The sequence below is a fragment of the Dromiciops gliroides genome, chromosome X (genome assembly GCF_019393635.1).
Source record: "Dromiciops gliroides isolate mDroGli1 chromosome X, mDroGli1.pri, whole genome shotgun sequence".
Taxonomy (NCBI): domain Eukaryota; kingdom Metazoa; phylum Chordata; class Mammalia; order Microbiotheria; family Microbiotheriidae; genus Dromiciops; species Dromiciops gliroides.
The window spans coordinates 2,971,529-2,994,233 of record NC_057867.1 but is presented as its reverse complement, the minus strand read 5'-3'; the positions used below and the strand labels follow the sequence as shown (position 1 = coordinate 2,994,233).

The following is a 22,705-nucleotide window of genomic DNA, read 5'->3' as shown; positions in this document are numbered from 1 at the left end:
AGAATTACTTCCTCTACTGGCATCTTTTTTTTTTTTTTTTTTTTTTTTAGTGAGGCAATTGGGGTTAAGTGACTTGCCCAGAGTCACACAGCTAGTAAGTGTTCTCTACTGGCATCTTTGCTCCCCTTACATGATGCTTTCTCTTGGACCTTGATCCAGGACTCACCCTCTTTCTCCTGTGTTTTTGCATCACCTTTATTTCCCAATATGCTCCTCTTCATTCAGAGTGTCATCTCTTATAACAAAGAATCAAAAAGAGAAAACTAATCTCACTAATCAAGTCCAGCCATTGATGCAGTGCTCCCTAGCTTTAGTTCCTACCCCTTCTCTCTTATATCTTCAATATTTTCTTTCAGTACCAGCTGCTTTCCACCTGCCTCCAAACACGATCAAGTTGTCCCCAAACCCTTTTCTTTGCTCTCCTCCTCTTCCTGCTCTCTACTGAATATTCCTGACAAGTCTCATATGTGTCATTGTTTCTCTTTTTATTTTTTCTTGGTAACCTCATTTACTTCCATAGCCTCAACACATAAATGTACACATAGATGTTCAGTATATACATGTATCCATACTTACACACATGCATGCTTATATTTATATACCCAGGTATGTACACATACTGCATGTTTGTGTGTGTGTGCAATGTACATATCTGTGTGTGTGTGTATATGTATATGTATATGTCTGTATATATATATATATATATATATATATATATATATATATATATATATATGCATATGATGCCCAAATCTTTCTCCATTCCTCACCTGGATTCTCAACTGAGCCCTCTTGGCCCCTGTGCCTCCTCTCAAGGTTCTTATTTTTGTTCACAGCACTAGTGTTTCTCCATTGGTCCAGTGCTTTCCACGTATACACACTTTGGAAATATTTAATCGCATCAAGTACTGTCTTTGACTGTCCCCTATCCCCTACCACTCACAAATAGTCACTCACTTAGCAGGCCCTTCAGTGCCCCATCCTTTCCATGTGCACAGCATCTTGAATCTGTTCCCCCAGACTCTCATAGCAGCCTCTTTACCAGTCTTCCTATCCCTAACCCTCCTCAAAGCCTGAATTGGGTTCTTAGAAAAATCCTATAACATATTATTAAAGAAATTATTTGTCAACATTTAGAAGTGGCAATCAAAAAGAGCCAGAATGGCTTCATCAAGAAGGAAGGAAACAAATATTTATTAAGTACATACTACATGCCAGGCCCTGTGCTAAATAAGCCCTTGACAAATATTTTCTTGGTTGAGCCTCACAATGACCTGGAGAGGAGGTGCGATTATGATTCCCATCTTACAACTGAGAAAAATAAGGTAAACAGAAATGAAATGACTTGCTCAGGATCATGCAGCCAGTGTCTAAGGCCAAATTTGACCTAAGGCTTTCCTGACTCCAGGCCTCCAGTACACCGTGGCACCCCCTAGTTGCCTGAAATTACACCAGACTATTTGAACAGGCTTAGTAAATCAGGAAATGAGGGGGAATTCTGGACATAATGTGTCTAGATTTTAGCAAAGCATATAAAATCTCTCATGTCATCCTTGTGGAAAATATGGAGAGAAGTAGCCTAGAGTAGTAGTATTAAATTGTAATAGAAGGGGATCCCTGGATCTCCTGAGGGATTGTGGGAAGATGGCAGAATAAGGCAGGAAATGACCTGGCTCTCCCAAACTCCCCTCCAAATAACCTAAAACAACCACTCAAATTGAATTTTAGAACAGCAGAAATAATAAAAAGTTGGGGTAAAGCAGTCATCCATTTTAAGACAACTTGGAAGAATGTGATCTATGGGCTGGTGGTATGACTGGGTGTGAAGTACAGATACCACGGTCAACAAATAGCAAGCCTAGGGGGCAGCTGTGTCAGCAGTAGTGGTGGCTTTGTGAACTTTTACCCCACAGAGAGTAGAAAGGTCAGACAGTTGATTAGGGGAAGATTGGGGGGGGGGGCTCTGCTGGCACTGGACACAGGACCCAGGCACATTAACTAGAAGTGGTCCCAGGCTATGGCAGTTGTAAGGGGGAGGGGACCATCTCATGGTTCTGGGATGGAGAGGACTGTGGTCACTCTCAAGAGAGCAGAATCCCTGGTTTCAGTTACAGGGCAGAGGAGTGAACTGTTGCTAGTGGAGCCTGTGGCACATTTCTAGGACCACAGGGATTGAGTTTGTGGCAGTGGTGCTAGTGGTGGGAGATCTGGTCCTAGCTTGGGTGGAGAGGGACCTGAGGTCACTCATAAACCAAGGCATAAGCTGGGAGAGTAGTGACCACACCTGATCTGGATCAAGTATGTTGGAAGAACCAAAAAGTCAAAGACCCCCACACAGAGCTCTGAAAACATCAACACAAAGAACCTAAAGCCTGAGATATCATCCCCCACACCCCAGAAGCAGAGCCCAACCCTAACAGAAAGTTAACAGTCAAGAACTATGCTGCTTTAAAAAATGAGCAAACAACAACAATAATCCGATCACAGATAGTTACTTTGGTGATAGAGAAGATCAGGGTTTAAACATAGAAGAAGATAATGAAGCCAAAACAGCTTCAAAGAAAAATGTAAAATTGCCAGAGGCCTCAAAAGAATTCTTGGAATAGCTTAAAAAGGAATTTAAAAATCAAATAAGAGGGGTAGAAGAAAAATTGGGAAAAGAAATAAGAGTAATGTAAGAAAATTATGAGAAGAAAGTCAACCAATTAGAAAAAGAGAGACAAAAACTTACTGAAGAAAATAACTCCTTAAAAATTAAAATTGGGCAAGGGGAAACTAATGACTTCATAAGACATCAAGAAATAATAAAACAAAATCTAAAAGATGAAAAAAAGAAAAAAACTGACCTGGGAAAACAGATTGAGAAGAGATAAGATAAGAATATAAGATAAGATAAGAATAAGAAATAGAAGATAATAAGATAATAGAAGGATAAGAGATAATATAATATATAAAATAATAAGAAGAAATATAAGATAAGAATAGATAATATAAGATAATATAAGAATAAGATAATATAAGAGTTGTTGGGCTATCTGAAAGTTGTGATCAAGAAAAGGGTCTAGATATTATACTTCAAGAAATTATTGAGAAAAATTGCCCTGAAGTTTCAGAACTAGAGTGTAAAACAGAAATTGAAAAAAAAATCCCCCAATCACCACTTGAAAGAGATCCCTAAATGAAAACTCATAGGAACATTATAGCCAAGTTTCAAAGTTCCCAGGTCAAGGAGAAAATATTACAAGCAACTAGAAAGAAAATTCAAATATTGTGGAGCTACAGTCAGAATAACACAAGATTTTGCAGCTTCTACATAAAGAGACCACAGAGTGTGAAATACGATATTCCAAAGAGCAAAGGACCTAGATTTACAACCAAGAATAACCTATACAACAAAACTGAGTGTAATCTTACAGGGAAAAGATAGATATTTAATGAATGAAAGGGCTTTCATACATTCTTGAGGAAAAGACAAGAACTGAATGGAAAATTTGACTTCTAAATACAAGAAACAAAAGATAATAAATTTAAAAGACTCATAAGAGTCTTTAAATCATAAGAGATTTAAAGGTTAAACTGATTATTGTCTTATATGGGGAAAATTAATAACTCTTAAGAGTATTATCATTATTAGGGTAGTTAGAAAGAATTTAGATAGAGGGCTTGGGTTTGAGTTATGATGGGATGATCCTAAAAAATAAGATTGGGTAGGGACAGCTAGGTGGTGCAGTGGATAGAGCACCGGCCCTGGATTTAGGAGGACCTGAGTTCAAATGTGGCCTCAGACACTTAACACTTACTAGTTGTGTGACCCTGGGCAAGTCACTTAACCCCAGTTGCCCCACAAAAAAATAAGATCGGGTAGAAAGAGGTAAAATGAAGCAAATTATACAAAAGAGGAATGAATGGAAGACTTTTTATAGTGGAGGGGAGGATGAAGTGGAGGGGAATTGGTGCAGGAACCTTATTTTCATCAGAACGAGATTAAAAAGGGAATAACATACATTTAGTTGGATCTAAACATCTTAACTTGCAGAGAAAGAGGAGTGCATGGGGATAGGATAAGGGAGAGATTCTTAGAAAGGTGTATGAATTAGGGAGCCAGTGGTCAGAAGTAAACTAGATTTCTGAAGAGGGATAGGGTAAAAGGAGAAGAGAGAGAAGGATAACAGTGGGGGAAAATAGGATGGAAGGAAATACACAACTAGTAATTATAATTTTAAATGTGAATAGGATGAACTCACCCATAAAATGGAAACAGATAGCAAAATGCATCAAAAACCAGAACCAGACAATATGTTGTTTACAAGAAATACATTTAAAAATGAGACACACAGAGTAAAAATAAAGGGCCAAAGTAGAATTTATTATGCTTCAGCTGATGTAAAAAAGCAGGTGTAGCCATCATGATCTCAGACAAAGTTAGAGCTAAAATAGATTTAATTAAAAGATACAAGCAGGGAAATGACATTATGACACTATCTATGGATAATGAAGTAATATCAATACTAAACATATGTACCAAATGCTATAGCATCCAAATTTATAAAGGAAAATACAGGTGAAAATAGAGAGCAAAACCATAATAGTGGGGGACTTAAACTTTCCTTTCTCAGAACTAGATAAATCTAACCAAAAATAAATAAGGATAAAGTCAAGGAGATTAATAGAATCTAAGATAAGGTAGATATGATAGATATCTGGAGAGAATTGAATGAGAATGGAAAGAAATATACCTTTTTTCAGCAGTACATGGCACCTTTACAAAAAACTGACCATGCATCAGGGCATAAAATCCTTATAGTTAAATGCATAAATATTCAATGTACCCTTTTCAAATCATATTGTAACACAATTTTAATGAAGGACCATGGATACAGATTAAAAATTATTCAGGGGGGCAGCTAGGTGGCACAGTGGATAAAGCACGGGCCCTGGATTCAGGAAGACCTGAGTTCAAATCCAGCCTCAGACACTTGACACTTACTAGCTGTGTGACCCTGGGCAAGTCACTTAACCCCAATTGCCTCACTAAAAAAAAAAAAGAATAATTGGGTCAAACAAATCATAGAATAATTTTATTAAAGAGAATGATAATAGTGAAACAACATACCAAAATTTATGGAATGTAGCAAAAATGGTAATGAGAGGAAAATTTATATCTTTAAATGCTTACATCAATAAAATAGAATAGATTAATTAATCAGGTATATAATTTAAAAACTAGAAAAATAAATTTAAAATCCCTAGTTGAACAACAAATTGAAAGTCCTGAAAATTAAAGGTGAGATTAATAAAGCTGAATGTAAGAAAACCATAAAATTAATAAATAAAACTAGGAGTTAGTTTTTTTAATGTAAATAAACCTTTAACAAAAGAAACAATAGAACTCCTCTTGAGTTAAGTATAGACACTACTAACTCTATCATCCTATCACTCTTCAAAAGGATTTGCTTCTGTCTGTCTCCTCCCCAACTTGGCCCTTCCTTCTTTTGCCCCTCTCTCTTCCCTTCCCCTCCTATTTTCCTGCAGGGTTAGAGAGATTACTCCACCCAATTGAATGTGTACATTATTCCTTCCTTGAGCCAATTCTAATGAGATTGAAGTTTTTGAGCCAATTCTGATGAGTGTTAGGCTAATTTACTGCCCAGATTAAATATATTACTCCACCCAGTTGGGTGTGTCTGTTAGTCCCTCCTTGAGCCAACTCTGATGAGTTTAAGGTCTTTGAGCCTTTTCTGATGAGTGTAAAATTCATTTACCACCCTGCTCCTCTTCCATCTCTTCCCCCACTCCATAAGCCTTTTCCTGTTTCTTTCATGTAGGATTTCACCTCTTCCCTTCCCCCTCCCCCAGTGCATTCCCCTCACCCCTCAATTTAACCCTAAGGATGTCATCATGGGGCAGCTAGGTGACACAGTGGACAAAGCACCACCCCTGGACCCGGGGGATCCCAGCCAAAACCTGGCCTCAGACACAAGACAGTCACCCACTGTACTATCCCAGGTATGTCCCCCAACTCCAATTTTTTATAGTTCTTTAGGGTCTTGTATTTGAAAGTCAAATTTGCCATTCAGTTCAGGTCTTTTCATCACAAATATCTGAAAGTCTTTTTCACTAAAGTCCCATTTTTTCCACTGAAAGATTATGCTGAGTTTTTCTGGGTAGGTGATTCTTGATTGTAATCCCATTTCCTTTGCCCTCTGGAATATCATATTCCATGCCCTCCAGTCCTTTAATGTAGAAGCTGCTAGATCCTGTGTTATCCTGACTGGGGCTCCACAGTACTTGAATTCTTTCTTTTTGGCAGCTTGCAATATTTTCTACTTGACCTGAGAGCTCTGGAATTTGGCTATAATATTCCTAGGAGTTTTCCTTTTGGGATCTCTTTCTGGAGGTGATCGGTGAATTCTTTCAATTTCTATTTTAGCTTCTGCTTCTAGAATTTCAGGGCAATTTTCCCATAGAATATCTTGCAAGATGATGTCTAAGCTCTTTCCTTGATCGTGGTTTTCAGGTAGACCAATTTTCAAATGATCTCTCCTGGACCTATTTTCCAGGTCAGCAGTTTTTCCCAGAAGATATTTCACATTGCCCTCTATTTTTTTATTCATTTGGATTTGCTTTATTGTGTCTTGGTTTCTCATAAAGTCACTGGCTTCCATTTGTTCAATCCTAATTCTTAGGCAATTATTTTCATCAGAGAGCTTTTCCATTTGGCTTTTCAAGCTGTTGACTTTTTTCTCATGTCTTTCCTGCATCACCCTCATTTCTCTTTCCATTTTTTCCTCTATCTCTCTAACTTTATCTTCAAACTCCTTTTTGAGCGCTTCTATGGCCTGAGACCAATTCATACTTTTCTTGGAAGCTTTCAATACAGGGGCCCTGATGTTGACAGCTTCCTCTGAGGGTACACCTCGGGCTTCCTTGTTACTGAAGAAACTTTCTATGGTCCTCACCTTTCTCTGTCTGCTCATCTTACCTTTCTTTTACTTGACTTTTAGCTCCTTAAATGGGGCACTATTTCCAGGCTGCAGTACTCCAAGCTTAAGAAGTCCCAGGTGGTATAAATTAAGGAGGATCAGGTTCTTCACTAGCCCGGCCTGTACCCTGGTCCTAGATGACCCCAGACCAACTTGCTAATCAACCAGCTTTGTGTGTTGTGGTTGTTAGCTCCGACGACCCTGTGCCCCTCCCCCACCTGGGCCACTGCTATTCAAGCCTGCTTCCTGGTTCCCAGCAGGGGTGAAAAACCCAAGTTCTGCCTCAGCACCAGCATAGACCCCTGTAGTCTCCCCCCTGCCCAGGGCTCAGCCCTCTCACCAGACTGTGAGCTTAGTTCCAGAGGACACTGGTGCTTCAGCTGATTCAGAGGCTTTGGGGGTCTCCTTCTCTGGTGAGGCCTTCCTGGGACTGGATCTGTGTCAGGGTGACTGTGGGGTTGGGCTCAACTCCTGTATCAGCACAGCAGCTCCCTCCTTCTGACCTTCAAAGCTGTTCTTGGTTAGAAGATGATTTCAACACATTCTTCTGTGAGTTTTGCTGCTCCAGGCATTTTCCTATGGTTATTTGGATGTTTTTTGGAGCAATTGTGTCATGAGTTTGAGAGCTCACTGTCTTTCTTCCACCATCTTGGCTCTGCCCCCAGGAGTTGGTTTTATGAAAAAAAAAAAACCAATAAAATAGATAAACCATTGGTTAATAAGATTGTTTTTTAAAAAGGGAAGAAAACCAAATCACTAGTATCAAAAATGAAAAGGATAAGTATACCACTAATGAAAATGAAATTACAGAAGTTATTGCGGGAGCAGCTAGGTAGAGCAGTGGATAAAGTACTTGCCTTGGATTCAGGAGGACCCGAGTTCAAATCCGACATCAGACACTTGACACTTACTAGCTGTGTGACCCTGGGCAAGTCACTTAACCCTCATTGCCCTGCAAACAACAACAACAAAAGAAGTTATTAGGAATTATTTTGCCCAATTATATGCCAATACATCCAAGAATCTAAGTGAAATGGAAGAATACTTACAAAAATATAAACTGCCTAGATTAACAAAAGAGGAAACAGACTATCTAAATAAAACTACTTTAGAAAAAGAAATTGAAAGGCATCAGGACAAGATGGATTTACAAGGGAATTCTACCAAACATTTAAGGATTAACTAATTCCAATATTAAATAAATTATTTGGAATAATAAGCATAAAAGGAGTCCTATCAAATACCTTTTATGGTGCTGACATGTAAACCAGTAAGAACAAAAGTAGAGAAAGAAAATTACAGACTAATTTCGCTAATGAATGTTAATTCGAAAATCCTAAATAAAATACTAGCTAGGAGACTCCAGCAATATATCACAAAGATTATACATTGTGATCAAATGGGACTTATAGCAGGAATTTCAATATTAGGAAAACTTAATATAAATGATTATCTGGATAATACAAGTAACAAAAATCGTATGATTATCAACAGATAATCAACAGATGCAGAAAAAGCTTTTGACAAAATACAACACTCATTCCTTTCATAACACTTGAAAGCATAGGTATAAATGGATTTTTCCTTAAAATGATAAGAAGCATCTACCTAAAATCATCAACAAGCATCTGTAACAAGGACAAGGTAGACAACTTCCTAATAAGATCGGGAGTGAAGCAAAGATGCTCATTATCATTCAGTATTGTACTAGAAATGCTAGCAATAGGAATAAGAAGAAAATAAATGGAAGGAATCAGAATGGGTAATAAGGAAATAAAACCATCTCTTTGCAGACTATATGATGGTATACTTGAAAATTCTAGAGATTCAACTAAAAAATTGATACAATAATTTTAGCAAAGTAGCAGGATATAAAATAAACCCATACAAATCATCAGCATTTTTATTATTACTAATGAGGCCCTGGGAAGGAGAGTTGGTAAGAGATATTTAATTTAAGATACTGAAGACAATAGGAAATACCTGCCAAGATAAATACAGTAACTATACGAACATAGTTATAAAACACTTTTTATTCAAGTACAGTCAGATTTAAATAATTGTAGAAATATTAATTATTCGTGGGTGGGCTGAGGCAATATAATAAAAATGACAATTCTGCCTTAAACTAATTACTTATTCAGTGCCATCCGAATTAAACTACCAAAGGTTATTTTATCGGGCTAGAAAAAAAATAACAAAATTCATTTGGAAGGACAAAAGTTCAAGAATAGCAAAGGAATTTTTGGAAAAAAGAAAGTAAAGAAAGGTCTAGCAGTACCAGTTTTACAAACTGTATAATAAGGTGGTAATTATCACAATTATCTGGCTAATAAATAGAATGGTAGATCAGTGGAAAAGAGTAGGTATACAATAAACAGGAGTAAATGACTATTATTTATTATTTAAATGACCTTATGTTTGATAAATGCAAAGGTCTAAGCTTTTGGGATAAGAACTTACTATTTGGTAAAAATTGTTGGGAAAACTGGAAAGCAGTCTGGCAGAAATTAGGCATAGACCAATATCTTATGCCATTTACCAAGATAAGGTGAAAATGGATACATGACCTAGTTATAAAGGAAGATATAAAAAGTATATTGGAGGAGCATGGAACATAGTACCTAACAAATTTATGGATAAGAGAATAATGTATAAATAAATGTGGGATATAAGATGGATAATTTTGATTACATTTAATTTAAAAGGTTTTGTATAAATAAAACCAATGTAGCCAAGATTAGAAGGAAAGCAAAAAATTGGAGGGGGGCCGGAATTTTATAGCCAGTTTCTTGGATAAAGGCCTTATATCACAAATGTATAGAGAATTGAGTCAAATTTATAAGAATATGAGTCATTGCCCAATTGTTAAATGATCAAAGGATATGAACAGGCAGTTTTTAGAAAAAGAAATCAAAGTTATATAGTCATATGAAAAAATGCTCTGTCATTATTGATTAGAGAAATGTATATTAAAATAACTCTGAGATACTACCTCATACCTATCATATTGGATAAAATCATAGAAGAGTAAAATGACAAATATTAGAGGGGATGTGGCAAAATTGGGACACAATACACTGTCGGTGGAATTATGAACCAATCTAACCATTTTGGAGAGGAATTTGGAATTATACCCAAAGAAATATAAAATTATATATACCCTTTGAGCGAGCTATACTACTATTAGGTCTGTTTCCCAAGTGGATAAGGGAAAAAGGAAAAGAATCTATATGTTCTAAAATATTTATAGTAGCTCTTTTTGTGGTGGCAAAGAACTAGAAAGTGAGGGGATACCCATTAATTGGGGAATGGCTGAATAAATTGTGGTATATGATTGTGATGGGATACTACTGTGCTGTAAGAAATGAGTAGCATGTTGGTTTTAGAAAAACATGGAAAGACTTGCATGAAATAATGCAGAGTGAAACAAGCAGAACTAAGAGAACGTTGTATATATGGTAACAGCAATATTGTTCAAAGAGTGACACTGAATGACTAAATTATTTTGAGTAATATTATCATTCATAACAACTATGAAGGAAATGCTATCTACTTCCAGAGGAAGATCTGGTATATAGAAGTATGTATTGTATGTAGTTCCATATATAAATATATATGTGTATATATGTCGTGTTGGCCTTCTCTAATATGGGGTAGGGGAGAGATGGAAGGAGAAAACTTGGAACTCAAAATGTAGCAAATAGATAAATAAACTTTCAAAAGAGAAATGGATCACTGCAGACTCCATGTCAAATTAGGAAACCTCAAATTAACATTATCTATGTTGTAACGTATTTTATTTATTTTGCTAAAATTTTCCTTTTACATTTGAACCTAGTTGATGTTGCACTCTGTTTTGGAGGCATGCAAGCTTCTTGTTTGGCATCTCTGGCCTAGAGGTTAGTACAGCTAGGTGGATTCAGCTCTATTTAGAATTCTGATATTTTGTGATTCTGTCATGGGAGAGATTGAAGATGCCTGAGAAAAAAGATAAGGAGATTATTGCTAGAGCAAGGTCACAGAGGAGATCGGAGGGGATAAGACAGAAATGGGGGTGGGATGTGACAGGCTAGCAATGAAGAGGGACACCTTTTCCTCTAAGATTGAAGGGAAGGAGGAGGGAATAGATGAGGACATTGAGAGGAGGAAAGAGTAAAGGTTAATTCCCAGCAGATGGCTTTAATCTCGGCAAGGTTGGAAGTGAAGTTATTTGCTAAGAATGGGGAGGGAGGGGAAAAAGGAGGGAGTGGAATTGGAGTTTGGGAAGGTTTGGAACAGCTGCTTTGGGAAGCATAAAAACTACTTTGCCTTGCAACATCAAGAGCCCTATTGGAGCCAAATAGTCGACGTGTGTAGTGGACAAGTCAAAAAGATTTCCTGACGTTTGTCCCCTCTGTTCTGGGAAGCTTGGGAGTAAGGGAGGAAAGATTAGATGGTAGGAGTTAGCCATGGCTGAGAATCAGTGGGGCACAAATAGGAGAGGGGCTTAAATGAAGATTCTAAGGTGGAGGAGCAGGCAGTATTTTGAACACCAGAGATCTAGGAGCTTGGCAGGAGGCCAGCCTACCATCTAGATTAGAGAGCTACAAAGTGGGGGTGTAGCTTGACCCCAAGTAGCGTGTGAATAACTGATTTGGGAGAATTTGAAGATTGGTCACATCCCACCCTCACAGATGTGGCCAATTCCAGTGCTTGGCTCAGGCACAACCATATCTACCCCTCCTTCCCTCTGCAGGGGAAACTCTGGACTCCACCTTTCTGGGTCACAGAGTGTTCCCTCCGGGCTAGTCTAACCTAACTATTATTACCCAGGTGTCATGGTGGCAGCAGCAGGGTGGGATAGGATAAGTAACACAGAATGGAGGAGTTGTGGGCTTCCTCAGAGTTTCGTTTTAATTCTCTTTCCTCCCAGATTCACCTCTTTTCTACACTTCCCTATTATGTCTAGGACACTATCATCTTTCCAGTTGCCCACGTTCACAGCTTGGTCATCACCCCATATATCACATCAGTGGCAAAACTGGTCATTTTGTCATCCAGAACATCTCTCCCCTGGTCCTCTTGTCTCCACTCATGGAACTGCCACCTTCGTTCAGCCTCTCGCCACCTCACCCATGAATCGTTGCAGGAGCTTTCTTCTGCCTGGTCTTCTTACCTCTGGTCTTCCCTCCCTTGGATTCAGCATCTAGATTGCTGCTGCCAAAGTAATTTTCCTTAAGCAAGATCCCACCATGTGACTTGCCTCTGGCTAATCTCTGGCTTCCTATTACCTGTGGGAAAAAATGTTATTTCATCTTTATCTCATCCTTTGAAAAGTTTTACAATCCATGTTCTTAATGCAGCAGTAAATACGTGATTTTTAAATGAGGAAATACATATATTAGGGTTGCATACTCGGAAAGTTTTTTTTACTGATGGGGTATATGGCCAGAAGAGTTTGGAGACCACTGATCTTGACAGGTTTCAGGAATCTGAACCCTCCCTCTTACCTGTTGTCTCCCAACAACAAACAGTGGAACCTTGGGATTCAGGTTTTTCCCCACTGCCACTGCCTCCAACTCTGTTTGCTCCACTTTCCTCCCTTCATCTTCCTCTGGGCCTGAAAACAATGGTTCAGAAGCAGCTTTGGAATTTTATCTTTCTTGACTAACAGTTGGTGGTAGAATCTTGGTTTCTCCCAGTTAGCATCTGTACTTCAGTAGTGATTACCACATAAAGATGAGCAACTTATTTTTGTTGTTGGCCCCAGCTCACAGCTGCCTCTGAGGCTGCACCTCTTGGCTGCCATAAGGATTTCATTTCTGGCCCTGGATAATTGGGTGTATGAGCAGAACTAGCCCAAACGGTTACAATAGGGCCTTGATTTCACTAAGCAAAAGGGTTGGGTGCTAATTGGTACTCTTGGTTTCTTTGGAACCGTGAAGGGTCCGTGTAGTAAGTTGATATGAATGAGACTGTAGAAATGTTGCAGTCTTAATCTGTTATTAAGATACCAGGACCGAGGAAGCCTCGTCTGACACAGGGTCTTTATAGAGACACCTGGAGAGATGATTTGGTTCAAAGTGCACACACCCTACCCCCATTGAAACCCAGCCTTTTCATTTCCTCAGCCCTCACCTAGAGGCCTAAACCAGAAGTATTTCTGGAATGCCAAACACCGGAATGCTCTTTTGTAATCTGTGAGATTTGGGTTCATTGAAGGGCTGCTCTTTGTAAGCTGGTGCCCCTTTAAGAAAGTTCCCTATCAAAGCTCGTGCTGGAGAAGATTGTAGTCAGCTGGGTCTCATAGGGGACAAGGCTTCCCTGCAGGGGCTTGGCGAGTAAATGGAGAAGTTTGGGGGAGCTTGAAGTGTGTCAGAGTTGTCACCTGCATGGGTCGAGGGAGCATCTGCATAGATGAGAGTGAGATAAAAATGGGGAAGGGGGGGGGAGGGGGGAGGGGGGAGGCGGGAGGCTGGGGAAAAGAACAGCGAGAGCTTTTTCTCAAAAAGTGCTGGAGAAATTCCTTTTTTACGGCGCCATGAAGCCTGCCCCGATCTTCCAAACCATTAGCAATCTTTCCTTCATCTAATTTCATGCATAGCATTTTGTACTTTTCCTAGAGGCTAATGTTTATTTGGGTACCTGTCCAAAGCCCCTGCTAAACCAAAAGTTCCTTCAGGGCAGGTTTCGTTTATCTGCCTATTCCCCGCTCCCCCCTCCCCCTAGCAAGGTAAATAGGTTCCTAACAATGGTTGAGGAAGCTAGCTGACCCAGTGGATAGAGCCCTTGACTTGGAGTTGGGAAGGAGTGAGTTGAAATCCTACCTAAGACACTTCACCTCTGTCTGTTTCCCCATTTGTAAAATGGAGAGTTGTCATAAGGGTCAAATGAGATGCTATTTGGAAAGCACTTTGCAAACCTTCATTTGTTCAGTCCTGTCCAATTCTTTGTGATAAAACTCTTCTTGGCAAAGATACTGGAGTGTTTTTGCTATTTCCTTCTCCAGCTCATTTTACAGGTGAGGAACTGAGGCAAATGGAGTGAAATGACTTGTCCAGGGTCACACAGCTATAGGTCATATTTGAACTCAGGAGGATGAGTCTTCCTGACTCCAGGCCCTGCACTTTACTGCCGCACCACCTAGCTGCAAACCGTAAAACCTCTAAAATGTTAGCTACCGTTAGGCAGTTCTCCTTGTTGTCTAACGGGGTTTCTTAAACTCTTTCCACTTGGGACCCCTTTTTGCCTGAGAAACTTTTCCGCGACCCCGGGTATATGGGCATATAAAATAGGCCTACATAACCTTTTACTGTTGCTAAATTTTTCGCGACCCCCCCCATGCCCCTCCATATGGGGTCGAGGAGACCCACAGTTTAAGAAGCTGGAGGCTAGGGGCAGCTGGGTGGCGCAGTGGATAGAGCACAAGCCCTGGAGTCAGGAGTACCTGAGTTCAAATCCAGCCTCAGACACTTGACATTTGCTGACTGTGTGACCGTGGGCAAGTCACTTAACCCCAATTGCCTCACCAAAACAAAAACAAAAACAAAAAAACAAAACAAAAAAAAGAAGCTGGAGGCTAGCTGTCTTCTCTTGCTCTTACTGAAATTGCTTAAGGGCTGACCACGACTGGGTTGCTGCAGAAGGATCCCCACCGAATGGAAATTCGTACTAATTGGGACCATTCAAAGAGCCTGTCTGCAATTTTCCCCACCTGCTGCTTGAACTGATTAGACAATGTACAATTTGGGGACACGGGAATTATTTAGTTTGGAGCCAGGCTCACGTGGGCCAGTTTCCTGGTTTCCAGCAGAAATCAGGGGCTGCATTCAATAGCACTTTAGAGCTGCACAGTAACAGAACAAGGTAGCCATCTCCAGCACTTGGAGCTGGCCGTCTGGGGAATGGGGCTTATGTGCGTTGAGTGTCTGGCTGGAAGAGCTTTGCTTTGCTGAAAAGACTAGGAAATCTGGCTGCCCTTAAAACAAAATGTAGCCAAATTAGCTTTATCCACAAATTGTTCCCCCTTTCATTCTCAGCAATTATTGGCTCTCTTGCTTTCTTAGGCTGTTGCTCAAGGGGATTTTCAACGAGCAGTCACGTGCATCCAACGCTGCAAAGATTTGCTGACGAGACTGCCCCGAGTGGTGAGTGAAATCTCAGCTTTTGTTTTCAAAAATCTCAGCTGGAGGTCCTTCCCCTCTCCTCAGGGCCCCCCACCCCAGCCTTTTAGAAAGGCTCCTTGCTACTTCCTGAAGCCATTGGAAGATTTCTATTTGGACCCCCGCTCTTATTATAAATGCCTAGATTTGAAGCTTGTTTACTAAGTAAGCTATTTAAAAAACAAATTAAAAACAGGTAAGTTCTTTGCTTACCCTTTTGGCATGAAACCAGAACACATTTCTAAATTCCATGCCATCTGAATCAGTGGTGGTTGGGGGCAATCATAAAGCAGATAGAATTCAGTCATTGGCATCTGTATGCTGCAATTCTGGAGTGTACAGAGCTTGGCAGTGTTTGGCCCGTTCCCGTGGCTGGACTTTAGTGTAATTATGAGGTTAGAGAAATTCAGTTTTGGAACCCTTCTTCCCCTTTGTGCTCCCAATTCTGCCCTTCTCTCTCTCCATCGACCACCCCTCCTTTTCCCCAGGCACATGGTGTGCTCTTGCCGCTAGTCTCTTGTCACAGAGGAAATGGAATGTGTATGTGGGGGCGACTGCCTAACCTGCCTGCTCCTAAGACTCCCCAAAGTCCCTGCTCCAAGGTAGCTTCCCAAACTCCAAATACATTCTTTTAAAATCGTTATTGATATCGTTTTCACATCACCAGCAGTTCCAAATATGACCCTTCATCCTCGACCTCCCCAGACAAGCCCACACATCAGCGGGTCTGTTAGCTTAGGCAGTGTTCTGCTCATACACCCACCTCTGTAAAGGGGGGAGGGAAGTGTGCTTTCCCAGACCTTCTCTGGAGCCAAGTGTGGTCATAAAATATTCTTTCAACAAGTGCCTTTAGCAGTTGTAGCAAGGGGACTTGGCTCGATTCCTGATATGAAGAGATCAGACTAGATGGTCACACACCAAGATTGGTATGAACGATGATATTAATAAATTTCTAACACCTGTATAGTGCTTACTATGTGCCAGAATTTTGCTTCCTTGGTTTTTTTTCTCTACAGACTTAGTGCAAGGGACATCTTGAAACTTATTTACATCTTCAAAGAACTTTTGCTACATCTCCTTTTTTAGCTATAGGGATCCTTGATGATATTTTTTCCTGCCATTTCTTGCATGCAAGTGTAGCCCATGAAAAAGCTCAAAATCGTTGTCCTAATTTCCACTTGCATCCTTCAGAGCCAGGCTTTCTCTCCCTCTCTGGGCTCTACTGTTGCCCCTGAGGGTTTAGAGACTTCTTTCAAAAGCTGGGCTCAAGTCCCCCTTCCAGTGTGTTCTCCCCAGTTATAGTTAACATCTCCCTTAGAGCAGGCAAAAATAGACACAATAGAGCTAGAAAATAGCTGCATCATGTGCATGGCCACATGTTCACCCAGGTAAGGGGAGAAAAAAGTCTTGAGGCTTCTCTTTCCACCTGGAAGCTTACAGCACTCAACTCTGCAAGACACACAGAGAGGGGGTGGGGGTAAGGAGAGACTTGGGTGGGTGGGTGTACAGACAGACAGACAGACACACACACACACACACACACACACACACACACGGATGGTCGGGGCGGGGGTGGGGGAGAGAGAGATCAGGAGAGCGAAATGGATAGACTCACTTTGGCTCATTAGTGACTTTTGAATGTTCACCCAGTTCTGGTTCAACAGCCAGTCAAAATACTATTTCTTTACTACATGATTAGTAGACTGGAAACAGTTACAGAATACTGTACCTACACATGCTTTGAAGCCCATGCTCAGAAGGGCTAGGTTTGGCTAGTCCCCTATTACCCAAGTTATTGCTGGTAATATTCTACACCCTACTTATACCTTGCTATCACCCTTTGGAAATTAGACATTGGGAATTCTACTGAGATTCACATCCATAGAGCATCTTGGGGACGATATTTGTGTTAAAAGATGGGCTGAAGTGTTAGGGATCAGGGAAAGGGCTACATGATTTGCAAAATGCCATCTGGTCTGTTTTCCATTTGATTCTGGGTCCGGCTCATTGTCCATCTGCAGGGCCTATCCAAGATATAGATTGATGGACTAACTCAAAATGCTTGTCATCCAGCTGCATGCCATTATCTGGGCACTCCACATTCTTTAGAGAGCTAAAAGGGCCTTTAGAAGCCTTCTAGCCTCAGCCTTCTCATCTTATAGGTAAGGAAACTGAGGTCCAGAGAGACAGCAGTAAGTTCCTAAGTTTGGATTTGAACCCAGGGCCTTCTTTCCATTATACCACAGAAAAAAAGACCAATATTTTTTGAGTGGCTGTGGGTCTTATTCAAAAAGCCCTTTACTGGGAGCAGCTAGGTGGCACAGTGGATGGAGCACCGGCCCTGGATTCAGGAGTTCCTGAGTTCAAATCCGGCCTCAGACACTTGACACTTACTAGCTGTGTGACCGTGGGCAAGTCACTTAACCCCCATTGCCCCGCAAAAAAAAAAAAAAAAAGCCCTTTACTGTTGTGGGTCTTGGTGCAAAGCAGAACACCTATACCATTTAGCCTCTGCAAGATAGCCCTGGTGACAGTGGTGAATACATTTGGCAAGTGCATTTCTCACTCTGAAATTTCGTTTCATATTAATAACTAGAGGATTGTTGCACAGAATTCTTTCTGTGATTGTTTCATGCCTTCTAAGGATCAATTTTGGATGCTTAGATTGAAGAAAAGAAGATTCATGAAGAATATGTCTTCAAGTATGTGAAAGGCTCCCATGTGGGAGGGGGGTGGCCTCAGAGGAGTGACTAGAAACAATGGGTAAGAGTGGAAAAGCAGCAAAATCAAACTTGATTTCAAGAAAAAGTCTTAACATGTACAGCTATGGAAAGTGTCTGGTGCAGCCTCAGGAGGCAGTGGATTCTCTCTCATTCAAGATCTCCAAGTGGCCTGAGTGCCCAATTGTCAGATTTGTTGAAGTGAGAGCATTTTTCAGCTACAGATTGAACTAGATGGTCGCCAGTGTCTGTGGCAACTCTGATATCTGGTGATTCCATCAAGGAATCTTATGTGATCCTAGCATGTGCTTGGGAGCCTAATTAGTACCTTGGTAAATTTTCATATTGTTGTTGATGGTTCTTGAGCTATATGGGAGACTAAGCTGTATTGGTGCATTTTGCATTATCTTGATTAAAAATTTCTGACCCCTGGTTTTGAGGTGTCCTAGGGGGTTTTCCTTTTTTTAATTTAACTTTTTATTTTAAACTTTTCTCAATTACATGTAAAGAGATTTGAGTTCCAAATTTTTCGCTTGTTCTCCCTTCCCTCCCCCTTCCAAGGCCAACAAGCAATTTGATGTATGTTATACATTACTATCATGTTGAACATTTTTCCTGAGGTGTTTTCAAACACATAAAGGATTATCATTAAATTTTCCCAAGTCTCCTCAATAAATCAATAACCAGCATTTATTAAATACTCAGGATGTGCCAGGCAGGGTACTAAGTGCTGAGGACACAAAGACAGGCAAAAATATGGTCCTCGCCCTCAAGGAGAGCTCACTTCCTATTGGGGGAGACAACATGCAAACCACCATGTATGTAGAAGATAAGATACTGGGGAAATTGAAGTTGATCTTAGAGAGGCACTAGTGTTAAGGGGAACTGGGGAAGGCTTCTTGGAGAAGGTGAGATCTGAGCTGACTTTTTACTAAAGGCAGAGGTGAGGAGAGAGTATTCCAGGCATGGGGGTGGGGGGCATCAGTGAAAAGGCACAGAATTGGGAGGTGGAGGATCTTGTGTGAGAAACAGCCAGAAGGCCTTTGTCACTGGACTGTGGACCGGAGATGAATATGCTATAAAAACACTGGACAGATAGGAAGGGGCCAGCTTGGGAAGAACTTTAAATAGCAAACAGAGAACTTTGAATTTGTTCTTGGAGATAATAGAGAGTTTATTAAATAGGGAGGTGACATACTGAGAACTCTGAGTTAGGAAAACACCTTTGGCAGCTGGGTTGGAGAGGGCAGGAACTCATGGCAGGAGACTAATTCACAGGCTAACACCCCTCCAGGTAAGAGGGGAGAAGGGCCTATGCTAGGATGACTGGATAGGAGGGAGATGTTGTGAAGCTAGAAATGACAAGACTCGCCAATAGACTGGACATGTGGCTTGAGTGCGAGTGAAGAGTTGAGGCTGACATTGACTTTGTAGCCTAGATGATGAAAGAATGTTGGAGTCCTTGTCAGTCGTAATGAGAAAGAAGAGGAGAAGGCCTGGGAGGAAAGATCATGAGTTTTGGTTTGGACATGCTGAGCTTAGGATGACCATGGAGGACACAGTTTGAGATGTTTAAAAGGCAAGTTGATAATAGTAGGAGACTCAGGAGAAAGACACACACACACACACACACACACAGCAGAAGGCCCAGGATAGCTCCTTAAGCACTAGTCTTAAGTGGGCACGATGTTCTACATGAAGCTCCATCAAAGGAAAGCAAGAAAGGGAGTGTGACAAAAATCTAGAGGAGAGAGTATCTAAGAGAAGAGAGTGAAGGGCAGTGTCGGAGGCTGCAGAGGGGTCAAGAAGGATGAGGATTGAGGGGGCAGCTGGTTGGCGCAGTGGATGGAGTGACAGCCCTGGATTCAGGAGTACCTGAGTTCAGGTCCGGCCTCAGACACTTGACACTTGCTGGCTGTGTGACCCTGGGCAAGTCACTTGGCCCCGTTGCCCCGCAAAAAAACAAACAAACAAAACAAAGAAGGATGAAGATTGAGAAGAGGGCATTGGATATGGCTGCTAGAAGATCATTGGTGACTTGGGAGAGAGCAGTTTGGGTTGGATGCAAAGGTTGGAAGTTGAAATAGAGAGGGTTTAGAAGTGAGTGAAAGGAGAAGTAGAAATATCTAGTTTACACTGATTTCTAAAGGAGTTTAGCTGAGAAGAGGAGGGTAAATATAAATAGTGTCTAGTGAGGATGACTGGATCAAGTAAGGGTTTTTTTCAATCTTAATATTATTATTTTAAAAATAATAAACATTTTTATTTAAAGTTTTGAGTTCCAAATTTTATCTCTCCTTCCCTCTCCCTCCCTCATCCCTGAGGTGGTAAGCAGATATAGGTTGTACATGTCCAATTATGTAAAACATTATCATATTAGTCATTTTGTATGAGAAAACTTGAATGAAATAAAAATGAAAGAAAGTAAAAAATAGCATGCTTCAATCTGTGTTCAGTCAATATCAGTTCTTCATCATTAATCCTTTGGGATTGTCTTGGATCATTGAGAATTGTTAAGTTATTCACAGTTCTTCATCAGACAGTATTGCTGGGGTGGTTAGGTGGTGCAGTGGATAAAGCACCGGCCCTAGATTCAGGAATACCTGAGTTCAAATCTGGCCTCAGACACTTGACACTAGCTGTGTGACCCTGGGCAAGTCACTTAACCCCCATTGCCCTGCAAAACAAAAAACAAAAAACAAAACAGTATTGCTGTTTCTGTGCACAATGTTCTCTTGATTCTGCTCACTTCACTATACATCAGTTCATACAAGTCTTTCCAGGCCTTTCTTATAACACAATAATATTCCATCACTATCATATACCACAGCTTGTTTAGCCATTCCCCAATTGGTGGGCATTCCTTTGATTTCCAGTTCTTAGCCACTGCAAAAATATCTGTTATAAATTTTTTTTTTAATTTTTAAAAAAGGGGGCAGCTAGGTGGCACAGTGGATAAAGCACCGGCCCTGAAATCAGGAGTACCTGAGTTCAAATCCAGCCTCAGACACTTAACACTTACTAGCTGTGTGACCCTGGGCAAGTCACTTAACCCCAATTGCCTCACTAAAAAAAATACCTGCTATATATATTTTTGTACAAATAGGCCTTTTTCTCTTTTTGGGATATAAACCTAGCAGTGGTATTGATGGATCAAAGAGTATATCCAATTCTATAGCCCTTTGGGCATAGTTCCAATCTTAATATTATTTTTTTCCAGTTACATGTAGATAGTTTTGAACATTTATTTTTATAAGATTTTGAGTTTCAAATTTTTCTCCCTTTCCCCCTCCCCAACACAACAAGCAGTCTGATGTTGGTTATATATGCACAATCACTTTAAACATATTTCCACATTAGTCATGTTCTAAAAGAAGAATCGGAACAAAAGGGGAAAACCTCGAGAAAGGGGGAAAACCCCAAAAGTAAAATTAGTATGGTTCAATCTGCATTCAGATTCCACAGTTCTTTTTCTGGATGTGGAGAGCATTTTCATCATGAGTCCTTTAGAATTGTCTTGGATCATTGTATTGCTGAGAAGAGCTAAGTCTATCACAGCTGATCATCACACAATGTTGCTGTTGCTGTATACAATGTTCTGTTTCTGCTCACTTCACTCAGCATCAGTCCACTTAAGTCTTTCCTGCTTGCTCATCATTTCTTACAGCACAATGGTATTCTATTACATTCATATACCACGACTTGTTCAACCATTCCCCAATTTATGGGCATCACCTCAATTCCGAATTCTTTGCTACCAAAAAAAGAGCAGCTATAAATATTTTTGTGCATGTAGGTCCTTTCTCCTTTTTTATGATCTCTTTGGGATATAGACCTAGTAGTGGTATTATTGGGTCAAAGGGTATGCACAGCCCCATAGCCCTTTGAGCATAGTTCCAAATTGTTCTCCAGAACAGCTGGATCAGTTCGGAACTCTACCAACAATGCAGTAGTGTTCCAATTTTTCCACATCTTTTCCAACACTTATTATTTTCTTTTTTTTTGGTTATGTTGGCCAATCTGATAGGTTTGAGTTGGTACCTCAGAGTTGCCTTAATTTTCATTTCTCTAATCAATAGTGATTTAGAACATTTTTTCATATGACAATAGCTTTGATTTATTCATCTGAAAACTGCCTGTTCATATCCTTTGATCATTTCTCAATTGGGGAATGACTTGTTTTCTTATACATTTCATTTCAGTTATCCATATCTTTTAGAAATGAGGTATTTATCAGAAACACTGTAAAAATTGTTTCCTGGCTTTCTGCTTCCCTTTTAATCTTGGCTGTGTTGCTTCTGTTTGTACAAAACCTTTTTTTATCTTTATAGTTTTTTTTTTTAGGCAATTGGGGTTAAGTGACTTGCCCAGGGTCACACGGCTAGTAAGTGTAAAGTGTCTGAGGCTGGATTTGAACTCAGGTCCTCCTGAATCCAAGGCCAGTGCTTTATCCACTGCGCCACCTTTGAAGACTTGTTTGAGCTTCTTGCTCTTTTCACTCTTCGTGTGTGTGTGTGTGTGTATTTTGCTGCTTTGCAATGTATGTTGTGAGTTTTAGCTTCACTGAGTGATGGGATTTCAGTGCTAGAAGGCCACTTCTTCATAGAGCTCCCCTAGTGCTTGGTTCAGAAAGGTGGTTGAGCAGGTACTGAGACCTGGGCAGGTGAAGTAGCTTGCCTAAAGTCACACAGCTAGATCAGCAACTCAGCATATAGGTCTCTAGTGCCTGTTTTGTGGGATATCCTGGGCTAGGCTCTGGGGATAACAAATGGAAAAACAGCCCAGCTTCTGCCCTTGAGGAATTTAATTACATCTGAGCATTGTGCAAGCTAGACTGTGCTAAGGGCAAAGGGGAGAT

At 40.4% G+C, this 22,705-nt stretch overlaps 1 protein-coding gene across 1 annotated transcript in view; it reads left to right on the top strand.

Annotated features, from left to right (window-relative positions):
• TEX11 (testis expressed 11) overlaps positions 1-22,705 on the top strand; it is a 192,957-nt gene that overhangs the window by 5,687 nt on the left and 164,565 nt on the right. Inside the window, exon 3 of the mRNA XM_043974391.1 lies at positions 15,032-15,112. Coding sequence (XP_043830326.1) covers positions 15,032-15,112 — 81 coding nt within the window. The remainder of the gene's footprint in view (positions 1-15,031; positions 15,113-22,705) is intronic.